The 17,699-nt window shown below is 37.8% G+C and overlaps 1 protein-coding gene across 2 annotated transcripts; it reads right to left on the bottom strand.

Annotated features, from left to right (window-relative positions):
• Positions 1-1,265: 1,265 nt before the first annotated feature.
• Positions 1,266-16,259, bottom strand: zgc:91944 (uncharacterized protein LOC436941 homolog). 2 transcript variants are annotated; one of them, XM_059509775.1, is made up of 11 exons: positions 16,040-16,259; positions 15,419-15,530; positions 13,709-14,108; positions 13,176-13,261; positions 5,929-6,039; positions 4,996-5,121; positions 3,990-4,140; positions 3,459-3,541; positions 3,209-3,304; positions 2,664-2,785; positions 1,266-2,581 (listed from the first exon to the last, which is right to left on the bottom strand). In XM_059509775.1, the coding sequence occupies exons 2-11, from the start codon at positions 15,495-15,497 to the stop codon at positions 2,438-2,440; spliced, it is 1,398 nt and encodes a 465-aa protein (XP_059365758.1). In that variant the 5' UTR covers positions 15,498-15,530; positions 16,040-16,259; the 3' UTR covers positions 1,266-2,437. The 2 variants fall into 2 exon arrangements, with proteins under 2 accessions (XP_059365758.1, XP_059365759.1); XM_059509776.1 differs by lacking the exon at positions 4,996-5,121.
• Positions 16,260-17,699: the final 1,440 nt, after the last annotated feature.

Below are 17,699 nucleotides of genomic sequence, written 5' to 3'. Positions count from 1 at the left end.
TCATTTACAAGATTGTTTCAAATTAAAAGTGGGTTTAACCATGAAAACTGAATAATCATGTGTTTTACCACTAAAAGGGCAATTAAAACAAAAAAATCAAAGTGTTGGTCTTTGGTGATGTGATGAAGGAGAGTTGTTTTTTTTCATTCTTGGGTTGTTGTTTGTTTGCTTGTGTTTTCCTGCAGTTTGAACCTTAAAATGGGCATGGAATGTGTGTATGCGTGTGCTAGACTGTGTGTCTGTGAGGGATGTGGCGCAACAATGGGCAGATTCTCATGTGAGTGGCATGTGGACTGTGTGTAGAGAGATTCGCTTGTTGATCGTGGTGTGTGTTTATGTTAGTGAACGTTTAGGCTTGAGTGTGTGTGGGTTAAGTCTACCATTCTTTCGGCACCAGTAGAATCACTGCTGCGACCACAGCTTCCAGTATGGGCCACCACAATCACATGAGGCCAGCTTTCCCACGGGTAGGGGCCACAGAGAGAATAAACACTAAAGAAGGAATATGACACACACAGGCAGGGTAGATATGTTCCTGTCAATATGAAAATAAGATTTTTTTTTCTTCCTGTTTAGGAAGTCTGACCTTACTTCTTGTTCCTTCAACATGTTCCATGCAGTGCATTGTTGCTTTGATACAGTGCCTTCAATCTTAGCACATTTCACACTATGCAGGCTGTGGCTATTTTAGCCCTTGATTTGTGTACAAGTAGAGCTAGCAAAACAGTTCTTCACTGCAGTTTGTCATTATAATGACTTCCAATTAAAGCTTTAAACAACAGTGCAGACAGCTTCGAGTTATATGCATTGACAGGTAATTTACAGTTAAATCTAAGAGCCTATCAAACCAGTTTTCTTAAATAATACAGTGATAGTACAGGTCTCATCCAATCTGAAACAACAGACACATAATAAATATCACTGCCCTCTACTGGTCATGCTCTGAGAAAATCATCTCACAAATACCAGTGCTTCTCAACCAAGAGGGCTGCAATATGACTTCAAAATGTTTAAATCAATATATATATATATATATATATATATATATATAAAATTAAAAAACAGAAATATTAATACTTTCAAATACTTGCAAAAATGTCAATATGTGTAATTTTACAGTATTACTATTCTTACTGTATTTTTGTTCAAATAAACCCCAGACATGTACTCAGTTATATTATCTGTTTTACCTGAAGAAAGGGTAAAATGAGCATGCCAAAAAAAACCTTGCCTTGCCAAACACAAATTTAATTCAAACTCAACACTACATTTGTTTATTCGTTTTATTGTTTTATACCATTAGGAAAAAGCACAGAGTAGTGGGCCTTGACAGCGTGCAGCATCGAATCCTGTTGGTGTACAGAGCTGACAGGCCAGAACAATAATCATACTGTGTGCAGCTTCAAGCCTTTACACACTCAAAGCACTACTCACCAAGGTACACTGATGTGCCTTAAGCAATTGTCAAGTCTATTTGACTTTGTTCATGTAAAATGCATTGTTTTACAACTTGGCCAAACTTTGGCATTCGTTAAGACACAGAAAAATAAACCATGGATATCAATCCATTGAAAAGCAGCTTGTTGCATTAAATGCTAATATTATACTTGTAGTTTTACATACTGTATTGCATTATTAAAGAGGTTCGTAAATTATGCCTTGTAGCAAATAATGCCATGGGGGGACTTTTGAAGTATTTTAGACCCTTCACACTAGTAAGGGTCAGTATAGCATAGCTGGATACAAAGAGCTTACAATAACTATGTATATAAAAACAGAGCTATGATAATCCGAATATTACTTTCAGATCAAATCTGAAAAAAAAGTGTAAAAACAATATGTACACAGATCTGTATGCTTGAGTCACATTTCTATCCAATGAACCATTATTGTGAGAAACACTGATTTCCATGAGGGTGAAACTGCAATATTCTCACTTAACTGCCAAGTTTAGTTTTACCTGAGTTGGTATATCTAGTAGGGGTTTGTCTATCCAATCTTGTCTTTAACTATTGCATATGACAATTAAGAGACTGTTAAGCTCTTAAAATTCATAGACTTCAAACTGGGTTCAGTGCACCCATTGTGTCAAATTAAACACCTGTCCTGCAGGTTTCTCTAGACTGCTCGCTTGAGATAACAGGTAGAACTGTTATATATGAGAACACTGAGAAATTAAAGCAAACAGCTTTAGCATGATAAGAAAGTTATTAGTTTGCACCTTACACATTTTTCCCTCTTGCAGGAAGCGTTAAGACTGTATCGGAATGCACAATATACTGTATAGAGTAAATATTGCCGTTACTACACACGTGATTACTGTAGATACATAAGAGTGGCCTCCCTACCACTAGAGGCACCAGAGAATTTAGAGTGTCAGGCTTGGCTGAGAACCACGTCAAGCCACTTTGGAACAAAAATACGACTCATTCATTGGTTAATCATCATCAGTAGCCTCCCTTTTCGATTCATCCAGCTTCTGCTCCATGAGTTGAGAGGTCAGGCTTGAAGGAATAACCACTTCCACAGGATGAAGCATGTCTCCTTCTAACTCGATGTCTTTCCTCTGAGACAGCTCCTCCTGGATGCAAACACATCACATGCAAGTGAACAATCCTGACCACAAAAGCAGTCCAAGTAGTGCATTAACAACAACCTCTAACCTGCTCAGAGAACCGCTGACTCATGTTTTGATCTCCAAACACCTGAATCTCGACCTCTTCGCTGTTGGAGTGGCAGCTGGGGCTGGGTACCTCTATCCCATGGCTCTCTAGTATAGCAGCCTCTGAGTGAAAGAGACAGATAACGATGATAATGATGCTGAAAATTCAGCTTTGGCATTACAGAAAATAACATTTTAAAATATATTAAAATATAAACCAGTTGTTTTAACCTGTGAGGATATTTCAGAGCCTTTTTTTTTTCAAAAACATTACAAAAAAATCTTACAGAGACCAAACTTTCGTATACTTCATAAACACACAAATAGACAAATAATTATTTTTAGTAGCCAGAGAACCTTACTGGATAGGGACCCATAGACAGACTCTTTGTGATTTTGTTCTTAAAATAAAACCATTTTGGTGAATATTCCACATGAAGTACTGGAGAAATAAATTAAAACTTCAGGCTTCCTAGATAAACATTTAATGCTTGTGTCACTTAAAATGAATGACTATCTGTCAGACTATCATTCTTGCTGTCTCACCTATGTTTGCACGTCTCTTCATCTCCTTCCTCCGATTGGCAAACCAGTTGTACACTTTGAGTGCAGTGACTCGTTCAAATTCGGACAGTTTGCTTCCTGAAACAACATTTAAATAAGAAATTAATCATTTAAATCAATTAGTAAAGGCATTTATACATTTAGTGAGGAAGGGCAACATTTGCAACAAAGACGGCAATGCCAAGACTAGTCTGGATCTGTAGCAGTTCAGATACTCATTGCAATCACTTACCAGGTTTTTGAATGACAGAATTACAAGCATTGGCAATTTCCTCTCTTTTGGCTTCATCAGGATACTGATTCTCTGTAAAGAAACTGAGAACAAACAGAGCGAATCAGAACAAGACTTGTGATGTCACGATTATTGTTCAACCAACAGGAAATAGGAATGGCCTTAGAACATTGCAGATTAATAAAATAGGCTATTTAATGTTTATGACAATGACATTAAATGTTAAAATGCTTGTTAACAAAGAAAATATTCCAATTGTATGGGTAAATTGTTGGTCAACATAACTCACTCGTTGGACGGATATTATTTTAAAAAAAAAAAAAAATATATATATATATATATATTTTTTTTTTCCGATAATATGTTCAAATTAAGCACTTCGAAGAAGAGTGAAAATCATATTAAACTGCAGCACGTATGTTTTAGAGTGTTTTATCTCAAAGGAGTCATGCAAATGTTCTTTTACAGAAGTCACCCTGAGAAAAATTACGGTCTGAATAGTGCCAAAGACAGTAATGTTCTGTGATTTACCTCTCCATGATTGACTGGCACTCCTTTCTCCAGGTGAAGCGACTACCTCTACGTAGTCTAAAAGGCCCAACAGCTGCCCTTTCTGCAGGACTTCCAGCAAATCTCCAATCAGGCTCCTCTTTAACCAGAGAACGCATGGACAATGTGGCCCCTGTTGTGAACATTATCCAAAATGATGGAATACAGAACTTAAAACGCATACAAACCAAAATAAAAATCAAATATAAATTCACTGCATTGTCTGCATTGTCTCCCATGGAGCACAAAAGGAGATATTTATAGCTGATATTTTATGATGCTCTTTTCCATAAAATAAAAGTGAATACTGACCAAACCATAGAAGTCTCTGGTCCCCATTCACTTTCAATGCGTGACATTTTATTTTTCATTTCTTAGTTTGTGTTCCACACAAGTAAGAAAATCATAGATGTTTAAAACTGTGAGGGTGTAATTTTCCGTTAACTATACTTTTATATATAGCTTATTTAATTCGAAAAGATTCTAAAGCCACCTTTCCACTATTTCCATAGGTTTGTTACATATCACCCCCTAGTGGCAGTCAAAACTGGTCCTGATGCATATACTGTACTACATGTACGAATATTTCCACACAAATGATCGCAACACGTTTAAAAGAAAAGCATAATGGGTTTTCTTGAGCTAATCATTATAAATAATTATGTAATATTTAAAAAATAATTATTTTGGACATTATTTATGACGGTTTTTTTTTTAAATATTTTATTAGAATCAGTCTAGCTGCAAAAGTTGAAATATTTCAACTCAACAGAATCTCAAATCGGATCTGAAAATTCCGCTTATGCATATGACTGGAACTGTACACAGCTGCCGTACTACTCTAAATTAGAAATGAATGATATCCGATCTGTTATATTATGAGATATTGAAAAGGCGGCTTTAGGCTCTAAGAGAACAAATATTAATTTCTCAAACTGTTTGTATTGAAGTGAACTTAAGCTGTGTTTCCTTGCAGCATAGACGTTACCTGACTGGGACTGGTGAGCAGAGTACCAGGGGAGGAGGTGCATCAGCAGTTCTCTCTGCCTATTCAAGGGAGTGTCAGTCCTGCTCCTGGGGACCTGAGCATGCTGGTTTTTACTCCATCTGATTCCTTTAGCCCATTTGGGCAATCAGAAAACTGTGTTAACTAGAGTCCCTTCAAGGGATCAAAAACTTGCTGTGATGATCGTTAACAAATATTAACATAGTGCTCAATGAAAATCCTATGAGAAAACTTAATTGTAGACACTATACAGTGTTAATAGACATTTAAAGTGATTGAGTTTTATGGAGCCATGCTCAATTCTCTAGTGCTGTAGAGAATGTAAAAGCGTCATGCTCAGGGGTCTGTTAGTAGGGTCGGGTGTTAACTGCACCTGAGTGCAGAGAGGACATGAAAACCAGCATTAGACAAACCCAGGATCAGGACTGAGAGCTACAGAAGAATGTCCAACCTGGGAGATGGAGAGCAGGAGTGGTCCTGGAGGGCTTCACATTACATAATTAGCTCCTTTACGCATCAACACGTTCTCTATATTATAAATGTGAGATGATGCAGGCGTTGGCAGTGTTACAGCCTAAAAGGCTTTAAAGCTAATTTCTGACTGCCACAACCTACACTTCTTAGTTGTGCCAAGAATAGCATTAACCTAAGTGCATAATTGATGGGAAATGACACCAGTTGATTGAATTTCAATTCAGTGCAGCATCATGGCATGTCCTTCCAATACACGTCTTGATTTCTCTAACCCTCAAGGACCATGCAAACTACATAGGGAAGATATGGCAGAATAGCAAATGAAGAAAAAAAAAACGAAATATAAAACTCTATTCTTGTTTAAGCCAGCCCCAAGCCCAAAATTCAGGCCACTGCCTTGTTTTTGAAAAGACACCCCCTTGGAGAGGAACAACAACTCACCTGGGCTGTTGCGCTCCAGCAGGTACCAGCAATAGAACGCCCTGCGTTTGGAGTCGCTCATCTCCAGCCCCTGCTGCAGAAGCCACTGGGAGATGTAGCTCTGGCTAATACCTGCAGAATATCAGTCAAAAATAAAATAAAACAGAGTTACAGAAATGGCATGAAAAGCTGAAAGTACCAGAATAAAACCAATAATTATCATTGGTAACAAAAAAATATTAAAAACATTTTTGGTAATTTAAACAAATCTGAAATCAAATAAAATAGAAACATTAGATGAAAAACTGGAAGCTAGACAAAATTTAGGAATGTTGCCTTCGCTAACTGAAATAAGTTTAAGTTGTAGCACTAAATTTACTAAGTAGAAAAAAAAATTAACAAACTAAGACTGAAAAAAATACCAAAAGCACATAAATAACTGATTATTAAACTAAAATTAAATTAAAAAAAGAAAACATAGAAAATTTAAGCTAATTCAAAATACTAATAGTATAAGTAACACTAAAATAAGACTTTATTCTATAAAGTTCTAATTCTAAGCTTTATTCTATTGGTGTGATTGTACAATGATTTTAAAATATTGTTTACATTTTTAAATAAAAGTTCAGCATGTTCAGCATCAATGCAATACTGACTTACAACAAACTTTAATTTCAAACAAACATCTTGCTTTTTTGACACACTATTTTGAAAAAAATAAAATAAAAAAAATAACGTCCTCGAAATAAACTGATTTGGATACTATAAGCATATCTGTACCCAATCTGTACTCTGTGTATTAAATGAGATCCAGAGATGATTTCACTATTTAATGTATAATAGTGTATAATGGTGCTTGAAATTCTGTAAACCCTTTCTGAATTTTCTATATTTCTCCATAAATATGACCCAAAGGGTAATCAGATTTTGCTCTCCGAAAAGAACATTGCTGCCCATCAGGAATTTGCTAAGATTATGTAGACAAGCCAGAGGGCTACTGGAGAAATGTTTTGTGGACGGATGAGACCAAAATAGAAATTTTTGGTTTAAATGAGAAGCGTTATGTTTGTGAAAAGAAAAAAAACACTGCATTCCAACATATGAACCTTATCCCATCTGATGCCAACATGTTGGTGGTAGTATCATGGTTTGGGCTTGTTTTACATCATTGATGGAACAATGAATTCTGAATTATACCAGCAAATTCTAAAGGAAAATACCAGGACATATGTCTGAGAACTTTATCTCAAGAGAAAGTGGGTCATGCAGCAATACAATGACCCCAAGCGCACAAGTCATTCTAACAAAGAATGTTTAAAAAAAGAACAAAAGTTAATGTTTTGGAATGGTCAAGTCAAAGTCTGGACCTTAATCCAACTGAAATGTTGTGGAAGGACCTGAAGCAAGCAGTTCATAGACGGAAACCCACCAACATCACAGAGTTACTGTAAGGGGGTTCATTAACGAGAAATGGGCTAAAATTCTCTATCAACTTTCAGAAAATCTGATGAATTATGCAGAAATATAGAAAATTCTGAAGGGTTCACAAACTTTCAAGCACCACCATACATTAAAGGGTTAGTTCACCCAAAAATCAAAATTATGTCATTAATGACTCACCCTCATGTCCTTCCAAACCCGTAAGACCTCCGTTCATCTTCGGAACACAGTTTAAGATATTTTAGATTTAGTCTGAGAGCTCTCAGTCCCTCCATTGAAACTGTGTGTACGGTATACTGTCCATGTCCAGAAAGGTAAGAAAAACATCATCAAAGTAGTCCATGTGACATCAGAGGGTAGTTAGAATTTTTTGAAGCATCGAAAATACAGTTTGGTCAAAAATAGCAAAAACTATGAATATATTCAGCAATGTCTTCTCTTCCGGGTCTGTTGTGAGAGTTCAAAACAAAGCAGTTTGTGATATCTGGTTCGCGAACAAATCATTCGATGTAACCGGATCTTCTTGAACCAGTTCACCAAATCGAACTGAATCGTTTGAAACGGTTTGCGTCTCCATTAAGCATTAATCCACAAATGACTTAAGCGGTTAACTTTTTTAATGTGGCTGACACTCCCTCTGAGTTAAAACAAACCAATATCCCGGAGTAATTCATGTACTCAAACAGTACACTGACTGAACTGCTGTGAAGAGAGAACTGAAGATGAACACCAAGCCGAGCCAAATAACGAACAAAAGATTGACTCGTTCACGAGTCAAGAACCGTTTCTGTCAGACGCGTCCGATTCAAGAACCGAGGAGCTGATGATAACTGCGCATGTGTTGTGTTATTCAGTGTGAAGCAGACTTACACACAGCGTGTCTGAACCGAACTGATTCTTTTGGTGATTGATTCTGAATTGATTCTGTGCTAGTGTTATGAGCGCGGGTAAACCAAAGGCTTGAATCAAGGGCAATCATCGCCAATGACGCCATTACGTCGAGCGCAAAAGAACCGGTGAACCGTTTTCTTCAACCAGTTTATTGAATCCAACTGTCCGAAAGAACTACTAGTGATCCGAAAACCAATGCAACTTGTTCTTGACTTGTGAACGAGTCAATGTTTCACTCATAATCTGGCTCGGCTCGGTGTTCATCTTCAATTCTCTCTTCACAGCAGTTCAGTCAGTTTACAATCGCGGCCAAAAGTTTTGAGAATTACATAAATATTGGAAATCGGAAAAGTTGCTACTTAAGTTTTTATAATATCAATTTGCATATACTCCAGAATGTTATGAAGAGTGATCAGATGAATTACATAGTCCTTCTTTGCCATGAAAATTAACTTAATCCCAAAAAAACCTTTCCACTGCATTTTATTGCTGTCATTAAAGGACCTGCTGAGATCGTTTCAGTAATCGTCTTGTTAACTCAGGTGAGAATGTTGACGAGCAAAAGGCTGGAGATCATTATGTCAGGCTGATTGGGTTAGAATGGCAGACTTGACATGTTAAAAGGAGGGTGATGCTTGAAATCATTGTTCTTCCATTGTTAACCATGGTGACCTGCAAAGAAACGCGTGCAGCCATCATTGCGTTGCATAAAAATGGCTTCACAGGCAAGGATATTGTGGCTACTAAGATTGCACCTAAATCAACAATTTATAGGATCATCAAGAACTTCAAGGAAAGAGGTTCAATTCTTGTAAAGAAGGCTTCAGGGCATCCAAGAAAGTCCAGCAAGCGCCAGGATCGACTCCTAAAGAGGATTCAGCTGCGGGATTGGAGTGCCACCAGTGCAGAGCTTGCTCAGGAATGGCAGCAGGCAGGTGTGAGCGCATCTGCACGCACAGTGAGGCCAAGACTTTTGGAAGATGGCCTGGTGTCAAGAAGGGCAGCAAAGAAGCCACTTCTCTCCAAAAAAAAACATCAGGGACAGATTGATCTTCTGCAGAAAGTATAGTGAATGGACTGCTGAGGACTGGGGCAAAGTCATATTCTCTGATGAAGCCCCTTTCCGATTGTTTGGGGCATCTGGAAAAAGGCTTGTCCGGAGAAGAAAAGGTGAGCGCTACCATCAGTCCTGTGTCATGCCAACAGTAAAGCATCCTGACACCATTCATGTGTGGGGTTGAGATGGGCTCACTCACAATTCTGCCCAAAAACACAGCCATGAATAAAGAATGGTACCAAAACACCCTCTAACAGCAACTTCTTCCAACAATCCAACAACAGTTTGGTGAAGAACAATGCATTTTCCAGCATGATGGAGCACCGTGCCATAAGGCAGAAGTGATAACTAAGTGGCTCGGGGAGCAGAATGTTGAAATTTGGGTCCATGGCCTGGAAACTCCCCAGATCTTAATCCCATTGAGAACGTGTGGTCAATCCTCAAGAGGCGGGTGGACAAACAAAAACCCACTAATTCTGACAAACTCCAAGAAGTGATTATGAAAGAATGGGTTGCTATCAGTCAGGATTTGGCCCAGAAGTTGATTGAGAGCATGCCCAGTCGAATTGCAGAGGTCCTGAAGAAGAAGCGCCAACACTGCAAATACTGACTCGCATAAATGTCATGTAATGCCGCGTTTCCACCGAAATTACCCGGAACATTTGTACCAGGAACTTTTTTTCCCAGAAAAAAAAAAAAGAAAAAGTACGCTGATTTTGGACGTGCATCCTCGGTAGTTCAGACTTTGTGCATTCGACTCGGGAGTGTGATGTCAGCGACGACGCGAATCCTGTAATTTTCCTCTCTGTATATTATCAATAAAACGAAATAGGATATCAAATACCACTGCCTCCTTTGGTTTTCATTTAAGCATAATAACAGCTGCAGAAATGTACTTAGTTCAGGAATATGTGTATATGCAGCCATTACAATGAAACTAAATATTATATAAATTTGCCTTTTTTATTTTCATTTTAACATATAGATAAATTGAATACAGACCAAAAAAACCTGTTAGATTTACCCCGCAGCTGATTTATATTTTATGTTTAACCACTAAAGAGACATCAGAGCCAGTGGCACATATCAGAAGGTCTAGCCGAGGTGAGGCTGCTTCTGGTCGGATGGATGATCACTGAGCTCCCACTGATCGAGTGAAGCTCACCGTCTCCGAGATCGGCGAAACACATTTTTAAATAGGCGCTGTCTTTATAAATAAACCACAGATTTGAGTCTTAAACAACTACATTCTCGCCTGAAATACTTTTAAAATTACATTTCATGACACAATAACAGTAATATTTTGAAAATGTTTATCTGAATAAATGGTGGTTGAACTCAACCAATGCTGCGTGAACTCAACCAATCAGCATGTTTAGCGCCAAAGTCCTGCCCCCGAAAGTTCCGGAACTTTGAAAAAGTACCACCTCGCCAGCAGGGACTTTCTGAGGGGCTTTTTTTTACCCGGAACTATATTTAGTTCCTGGTTCCTGCGGTGGAAACACACCAAGTACCAGGCCAAAGTCCCTAGTTCCTGGGTAAAGTTCCTGCGGTGGAAACGCGGCATAATTGTCGATAAAAGCCTTTGAAACGTATGAAGTGCTTGTAATTATATTTCAGTACGTCACAGAAACAACTGAAACAAAGATCTGAAAGCAGTTTATCAGCAAATTTTTTTAAACTAATATTTATGTAATTCTCAAAACTTTTGGCCACGACTGTACTGTTTGAGTAAATGAATTACTCCGGGTTATATTGGTTTGTTTTAACTCAGAGGGAGTGTCAGCCACATTAAAAAAGTTAACAGCTTAAGTCATTTGCGGATTAATGCGTATTGGAGACGCAAACCGTTTAAAACGATTCAGTTCGATTTGGTGAACTGGTTCAAGAAGATCCAGTTACATCGAATGATTCTTCGCGAACCGGATATCATACACTGCAGTGACACGCTCACAACAGACCCGGAAGAGAAGACAATGCTGAATAAAGTCGTAGTTTTTGGTATTTTTGGACCAAAATGTATTTTCGATGCTTCAAAAAATTCTACCTGACCCTCTGATGTCACATGGACTACTTTGATGATGTTTTTCTTACCTTCCTGGAAATGGAGAGTAGGGGTGGGCGATATCTCGATATTTAAAATATATCGAGATATTTTTTAAACACGATATGGATTTTGACATATCGTATATATCGATATATTGTTTATATTTAATTCTGATTCCGCCACTTTGCTGGTTTGCCTTCTCTGTGCTGTGCTCACCCCCGCCTCCTTGATTTTGTTCCCCCTCCCCTCGCGTGTACAGAACTAGTCTCAAAAAAAAGTCTAAAAGAAAAAAGGAAAACGATACTTCGGTTTTAAGGCGTCGGGCAAACAGCAGGCAGATGTCTACTGTACGTAGGGCACTATGATTTCCACGATGCAGAAAACGTGGACGGAATCGCGGAATCCAGGCATAAAAACGGAATTTACATTTTAACGTGGTATGTCACGGAATGTCAAATTTTGAATGAATTAATCAAAAGTAGGTCATTGCACTTACATCAAATCGCAATATGGACTAATATCTGCTAATATTAAGCCAGAAAAATTAATCCTGCATGAATCCTGCATGTTCTGCGTGTCTGTGTTAATGAATGGCACAGAAGCGCGTCTTCGTTTATTACAAACACGGAAGAGCGCCTGACACTCGCGGTGATTTCAGCGTTTGTCTTCTCACTAAATAAAGACGTAAACACATGAAGAACATGCTCTGAGAATCACTTCATGAGCATTTGACCGTCATAGACTGTAGTATCACATACACTGAACTGTAAAGGTACGGTAACCCGTCAAAATAAAAGTATTTGCCAGAAATCTATTACTATTGTTCAGCAGAATGTACATAGCCCACTACTACTACTATTAAAATGAAACGAACATAATTTTTTAAGGAATAATCACACAACATTTCTTCCATGTTTTATTTTTAATAGTAAATCCCCTTTGTTTACCAAAAAATAAAGTTTGCTTAATTTTAAATAATTAAAAGATAAATTAAATGAATGTTTTATGCCTTCATTTGATAACCAGAAAAATGTAAATACACAGAATTTCTGAAGGGAAAAAACATTTCACATAAGGCTATTTTAAGAAATGTTTTTAACTAATTAAGTTGTTTTTATGCATTTAAATAATTACACATGCTAAAACACAGAAATTAGGTAACAATAAAACATATGGTGAAGAAAAAAATAAAACATTTCATAGGGCCCTAAACTTAATATTTTGCATATTTGTTTTTACAGTTGTTTTTGGGGGGTTATTTTTCCTGTAAAGATATCGAGATATATATTGTATATAGAGACATAGCAAAATATATTGAGATATATTTTTTGCTCCATATATTTTTTTAGTTATTAATGACATAATTTTGATTTTTGGGTGAACTAACCCTTTAAGTATGTGTGCAATCTTTTTGACAATGTACAATTTCTTAAAGAAATGGAAATGCAAACTGAACTTGAAATCACAGTTTGTTTCCACAGACTTCAACTATTTCATTGTGTAGATATGTTTAATATCTGTCTGAAATTTGTCTCACATGCACATGCTTGCTGTTTTTTCCTCAATATCAACATTTGGGTTATCAATGGCCTAGACTTTCTCTGTCTGAAAGTCTTGAAGGACAAACTTTTGGTGCACCTTTGACATGTAGTAAAATAAAAATTTATATATTTATTTTAGTCAGCACAGGAAATGAAGAATAATTTGTGTTTGTACAGTAAATGATTATAGGTTTTAAATAAAAAAAAAATACTTTAAGTGGTTTGCCTAATTAGAATATTGCTGTTTTGGGCTACACTTTTCCCACTGCAAGACAGAAAGCATTCAGAGTACCTGTGACTTGTCCAACAATTGCCTGTGAGATCCTTCTGTTATTGAGAAAAGCCTTTATCTCTTCTTTCACAAGGTTGCTGTCCCTCCTAGTCCAAACAAAGACAAGCATTACAGTGACACTGATCAAAACAAAACATAAGTATTACATTTCATTAAACACTGACATAGTGAAGAACTTTAGCAGCTTTAAAATATTTTTTTTTTGCAATTTTAGATTCCAAAGAAAAATATTCATTTCATATTTTATTTTAGTACAGGACATTTTCCTTAGCGTAAACTTAAACTCTAGCCTTAAATGGGGAAAATACTGTTTAATGTCACATTCTCCAGAGCCAAAGCAGTAACAGAAAAAGCTACAAAAAGCATCCATCAGAACCAACTGTCCACCTGACCTGATTCAAAAAGAGATTGAGTTCTCTGAAAATTACGCTGTTGCTCAGGGACATTCACTGCCATTATCGGCTGTTATATTAATCTCTATCTCTCAGTAGACCGGAGAACAGAAGCCCACAGAAGCAGCTCATAAACAATACCTCATGTATTCCTCCACCTTCTCCTCCAGATCCCAGTCCTCTTCTGCCAAGTCGTAACTAAACGACCTCTGAACTCCGCTGGGTGGGGGCGAAGCATCGTAACTGTTGCTTGGCGATAATGCAGCATCCATAACAGGAGTCTGTGTGGTGGCTGAGGTAAGAGAGGAGAAGGAAGAAGAGGAGGATGAGGGAGCAGCAGGGGCTGCGGAGGTAAGGGCGCTGGGTGGGGCCGAGTGATTGTTGCAGCATGGGGTCCGATGGTCTAGATCAAGCCTCTCTAAAGACTCAAGGGCTTGAATGATCTGAGGTTTGGTCATCCCTGACAGCCTTAAACGCTGGAGCAGGTTGATCTGTTCAATGGTATAGCGTGGCTCCACATCACAACACTCCATCCTAGCATCTGCAGGACAAGACAAGTAAAGAAATTTCAATTGTCATTTGCAACGCTTCAAGAGATTGTAATTCTTTGTCATTATAGTACGAATTCTTGTTTTTGGACAATTTTCGAAAATGTTTTGCTTCAAATCAAAGTTTATAATTTTGTGATTCAACTCATAGCCACTTAAATATATTAAACAAAGACAGAATATTAAACAACGACTTAAACCAACAGAATATTACATATGGAGGTGGGGTTGTGGTCATTGTTGCACAGGAGAAAAAAAAAAGTAAAAAAAAAAGTTTTTTTTTTTTTTTTTTTTTTTTTAAAGTTGAGTCTCTTCCTCGCCATTTGAAACAATATGTATTGTAAAACATGCTATACAAATAAATGTGATTTGAACTGGATTACACAAAGCTATTCCATAGCCCTGGAATATAACAAAAGTCAAACTGACCACTTTGATCATACTTTTATGGTACTTTTTCTCATTTTGGAGCCTGACAACCCCATTAACTTTCATTATATTTAAAAGAGTGAGGAGGACATTCTAAAATTCCCCTTTAATGTTGAACAAAATAAATAAAGTCATAAAGTTTTGGAACAACACAAGAGTAAGCTGATTTTTCTCAAATATTAGTAAACTGCAAAAGGGCCAGGCCAGCCAGACTTACATCAAGATGTTTAGTCTGTAAACTCTCCATAGACGAGGCTTACTCCGAGGGGCGGGATAAACGGCTGTCTCTCAAAATCCCTCTGCACGCAATAGGATAGCGCTACAACCAATCAGAGCAACGAAGAAGGTTGAACTTTTTCCGTATCCAGTCGGCAAAACTCATCTTCCTTTTTTAAAAATGACTTAAGTGCCGTTCTTTGCTCTTTTCTTAAAGAGAAACTTAACTCCAAGTCCTCCAGGGTCGCGGCCAAAGCCGATTCAAAAGATCGTTGTTCGACAGCTGCAGCCGCCATTCTTTGTTTTCAAGTGGCAGCCGTCGCAACTCTCTGTCGTCATATGTTAAGCCCGCCCCGCCTGCTCTATACACGACGTGATTGGCCTGACCCAATCTGGGTTTTTGCTGCTAGAAGGTGTATTGAGAGTTGCTAGACTGTACTCTAGGCTGCGAAATACATTTTGCTGCCGCTAGGGTGCGTCTAGATTTCTAGGCTAATGCTGGACTCATATTACTGTCAATCTCACTTCTTTTTCTTTTCTATCTAACCTTTTACTTAAATCAATTATTTTGCTATCCCGCAAACACTGGCATTCCTTCAGGAGTGTAGTATACAGTAACTTCATATAAAATTTATACACATCACATTTGTGGTCGTACCTGAGATTTGAGGTGATAATCGGCCAGTTGGGAGCGGTTCGGCGCGTTGAGCCACAGCTGGAAGACACCACTGTCGCATGGTCGAGGAGTCACCCCGCAGGGCACAGGGGGGCTGTCAAAACATCACAATAACTAATAACAGCCAGTCAGCATGTATCAGTTAGTCATGCTAGACTAACGATAGAAATAGAAACAACTCGTCCGTTGGTGTCTGCTTTAAAAAACGACCTTCACAGCCAACGCACCTCTGTGATCATGACTTTAATTTGTGTCAGGCTCGCGCTAGCTGGCTAGCCCCAGCGGGCACGCGCTACTGTGCAACTGCATGCAAGAATGCTTTATCTTCGCGTTTGTTTTCACACTTGCACCTGAACCCAGTGGCTTGGGGACGGCTTTTACTTCTGACAGACAACCAGACAACGCGTACAGTCAGCCGTACTAGAAAAAAAAGTAGCTGCTCTAGTTTTTGAAACGGATTCGCTTCTCACTGTGTCACTTTGTTATGACTGCGGGTGTAAGATGCCTTCATAGTAGCACAGCTTTGATGCACAGAGCGCTAGAGTAACTGTATTGCCGCTAGCATGAAAAGCTATATGCCCTAGACGCAGTTTTCCGCCTTACCTCCCCGCGCTTCCGTCAAACTGCCGCCGGAGTTGGAGATGGTGCGGTCGGTGCACACCCTGGGTTAGATCCCGGCCCTCCTGTGCGCTCACTTTCACTCCGTGGCGCTTCAACTAGCTAATGAAGGTGATCCGAGGAGGGTCACATTGTCCTGGGATGCCGCAGCATAATATTACTGGATAAATGGAAGTAAACAATCGACCTCTCACCCGCAGCGACAGTCCCATGTGGATGCTAGTACTTCCATACCTCTTTAACGACATGTAAAAATATTTTAAAAGACATTATGAAGAAATATTTGGGAGTAGTTGTGAAATATAAAATGAGTTCTTACTTTCTATCAAGTTTGTTTACTTTCGTTAGATTTTGCAGGACTGCTATTGTGTACGGATTCAGTTTTCCTTTTTTTTTTTTTTTTTTTGCTTTCTTACTTTTTCTTTTCTGCACTAATCAATGTGAATGTTGTCTGGAGTGCACCAGTAATGAGTTGCTTGTTTGCACTGTAAATATGAGGTTCAAACTGCTGACCAAAAATAAATCGTTGTTATTTTATATTATATTATATTGTATTGTAAAAAGCGCTATACAAATAAACTTAAGTATTAATACTATAGCATGCAATGTGCAGGGGATTACTCCTACAACAAGCACAACCAATTTAAAGCTTCTACAAGAGATCTAAAAAAAACTAAATCATTAGTCATGACTTAGACTAAACAATAAAATGAGCATAAAAAAAGTTCCATACAATTACTAAAATATTTAATTGTCAACACAATTATTTATGGACTGTAAATTTTAATGTACAGTTTAGTCTTTTATTGTAGCCTATTGGATAAAATAATGAACTCTTTTTTTATGTATATTAAAAAACATAAAATTTATTTAGAAAGTCTAGTTATGTATCCTTTCCCCGTTCATTATCTAACAAATGTTCAAACAAAATGTTTTTGCTATTAGTTTTGTTTCACTCTAGAATATCTCATTCTGTCTAATAAAATTTACACAACACACACAAATACAAAGCAATAGCTTTCTTTAGTTATATGTGGTATATTATAGTTGTAGTAATGAATAAATGCCTGAACAACTAACAAATGTTGTAACAAAGTATGTTGTGTTGGTATTATTTGTTTTATTTCATTCTAAAACAGTTCATTCTGTCTAATAAAATGCATACATATACAATAGTAATAATCAAATGAATATAAGTGCCTCAGTTTGATTATTTCTGATCAATGATTAATCAAGTTTAAACAAAACTTTCATTCATAATAATCCACAGCAGAGCACTTCACCTTTAATTGACAGTGCTGTACATTTTCATCATCTGAATGAGAAGTCCTGTCCTCAGGAGACCCGGCCAACAGCGAAACCCATCTTAACAGTATTTTTAACATAAATGTGCCTGGTGCACATCCTGCCTCCTCTCTGTGAGAAGCTGTATCTCATTATGAAAGGCTGATATGAGTGTGCCAGCTCGCACAAACGGATGATCCATCTAGCAACTCTGGCCTGCAAAGACAATCAAGATAATATCCAGGAGACAATATTATTATAGCTTGCCTACCAGCATCCTCCCTCAGACTTTATTAGTGCTGCTGGCTATCTCCTGAACTGGACTTCCTCTCTTGCCCAAATTAATATGCTTTGGTTGAGA

The sequence above is a fragment of the Carassius carassius genome, chromosome 25, assembly GCF_963082965.1.
Source record: "Carassius carassius chromosome 25, fCarCar2.1, whole genome shotgun sequence".
Taxonomy (NCBI): domain Eukaryota; kingdom Metazoa; phylum Chordata; class Actinopteri; order Cypriniformes; family Cyprinidae; genus Carassius; species Carassius carassius.
Note: the sequence above shows the minus strand (reverse complement) of the source record. Positions and strands in the feature narration are given on the sequence as shown.

Excerpts from the sequence above, each read along its gene's own strand:
- zgc:91944 (XM_059509775.1), bottom strand. The coding sequence starts at position 15,497 with ATGCGACAGTGGTGTCTTCCAGCTGTGGCTCAACGCGCCGAACCGCTC. Across the intron at positions 3,542-3,989 it reads TGCCAGTCAATCATGGAGAG|TTTCTTTACAGAGAATCAGT; the intron begins GTAAATCACAGA and ends GTTTGTTCTCAG. Across the intron at positions 2,582-2,663 it reads GTCAGCGGTTCTCTGAGCAG|GAGGAGCTGTCTCAGAGGAA; the intron begins GTTAGAGGTTGT and ends GTTTGCATCCAG.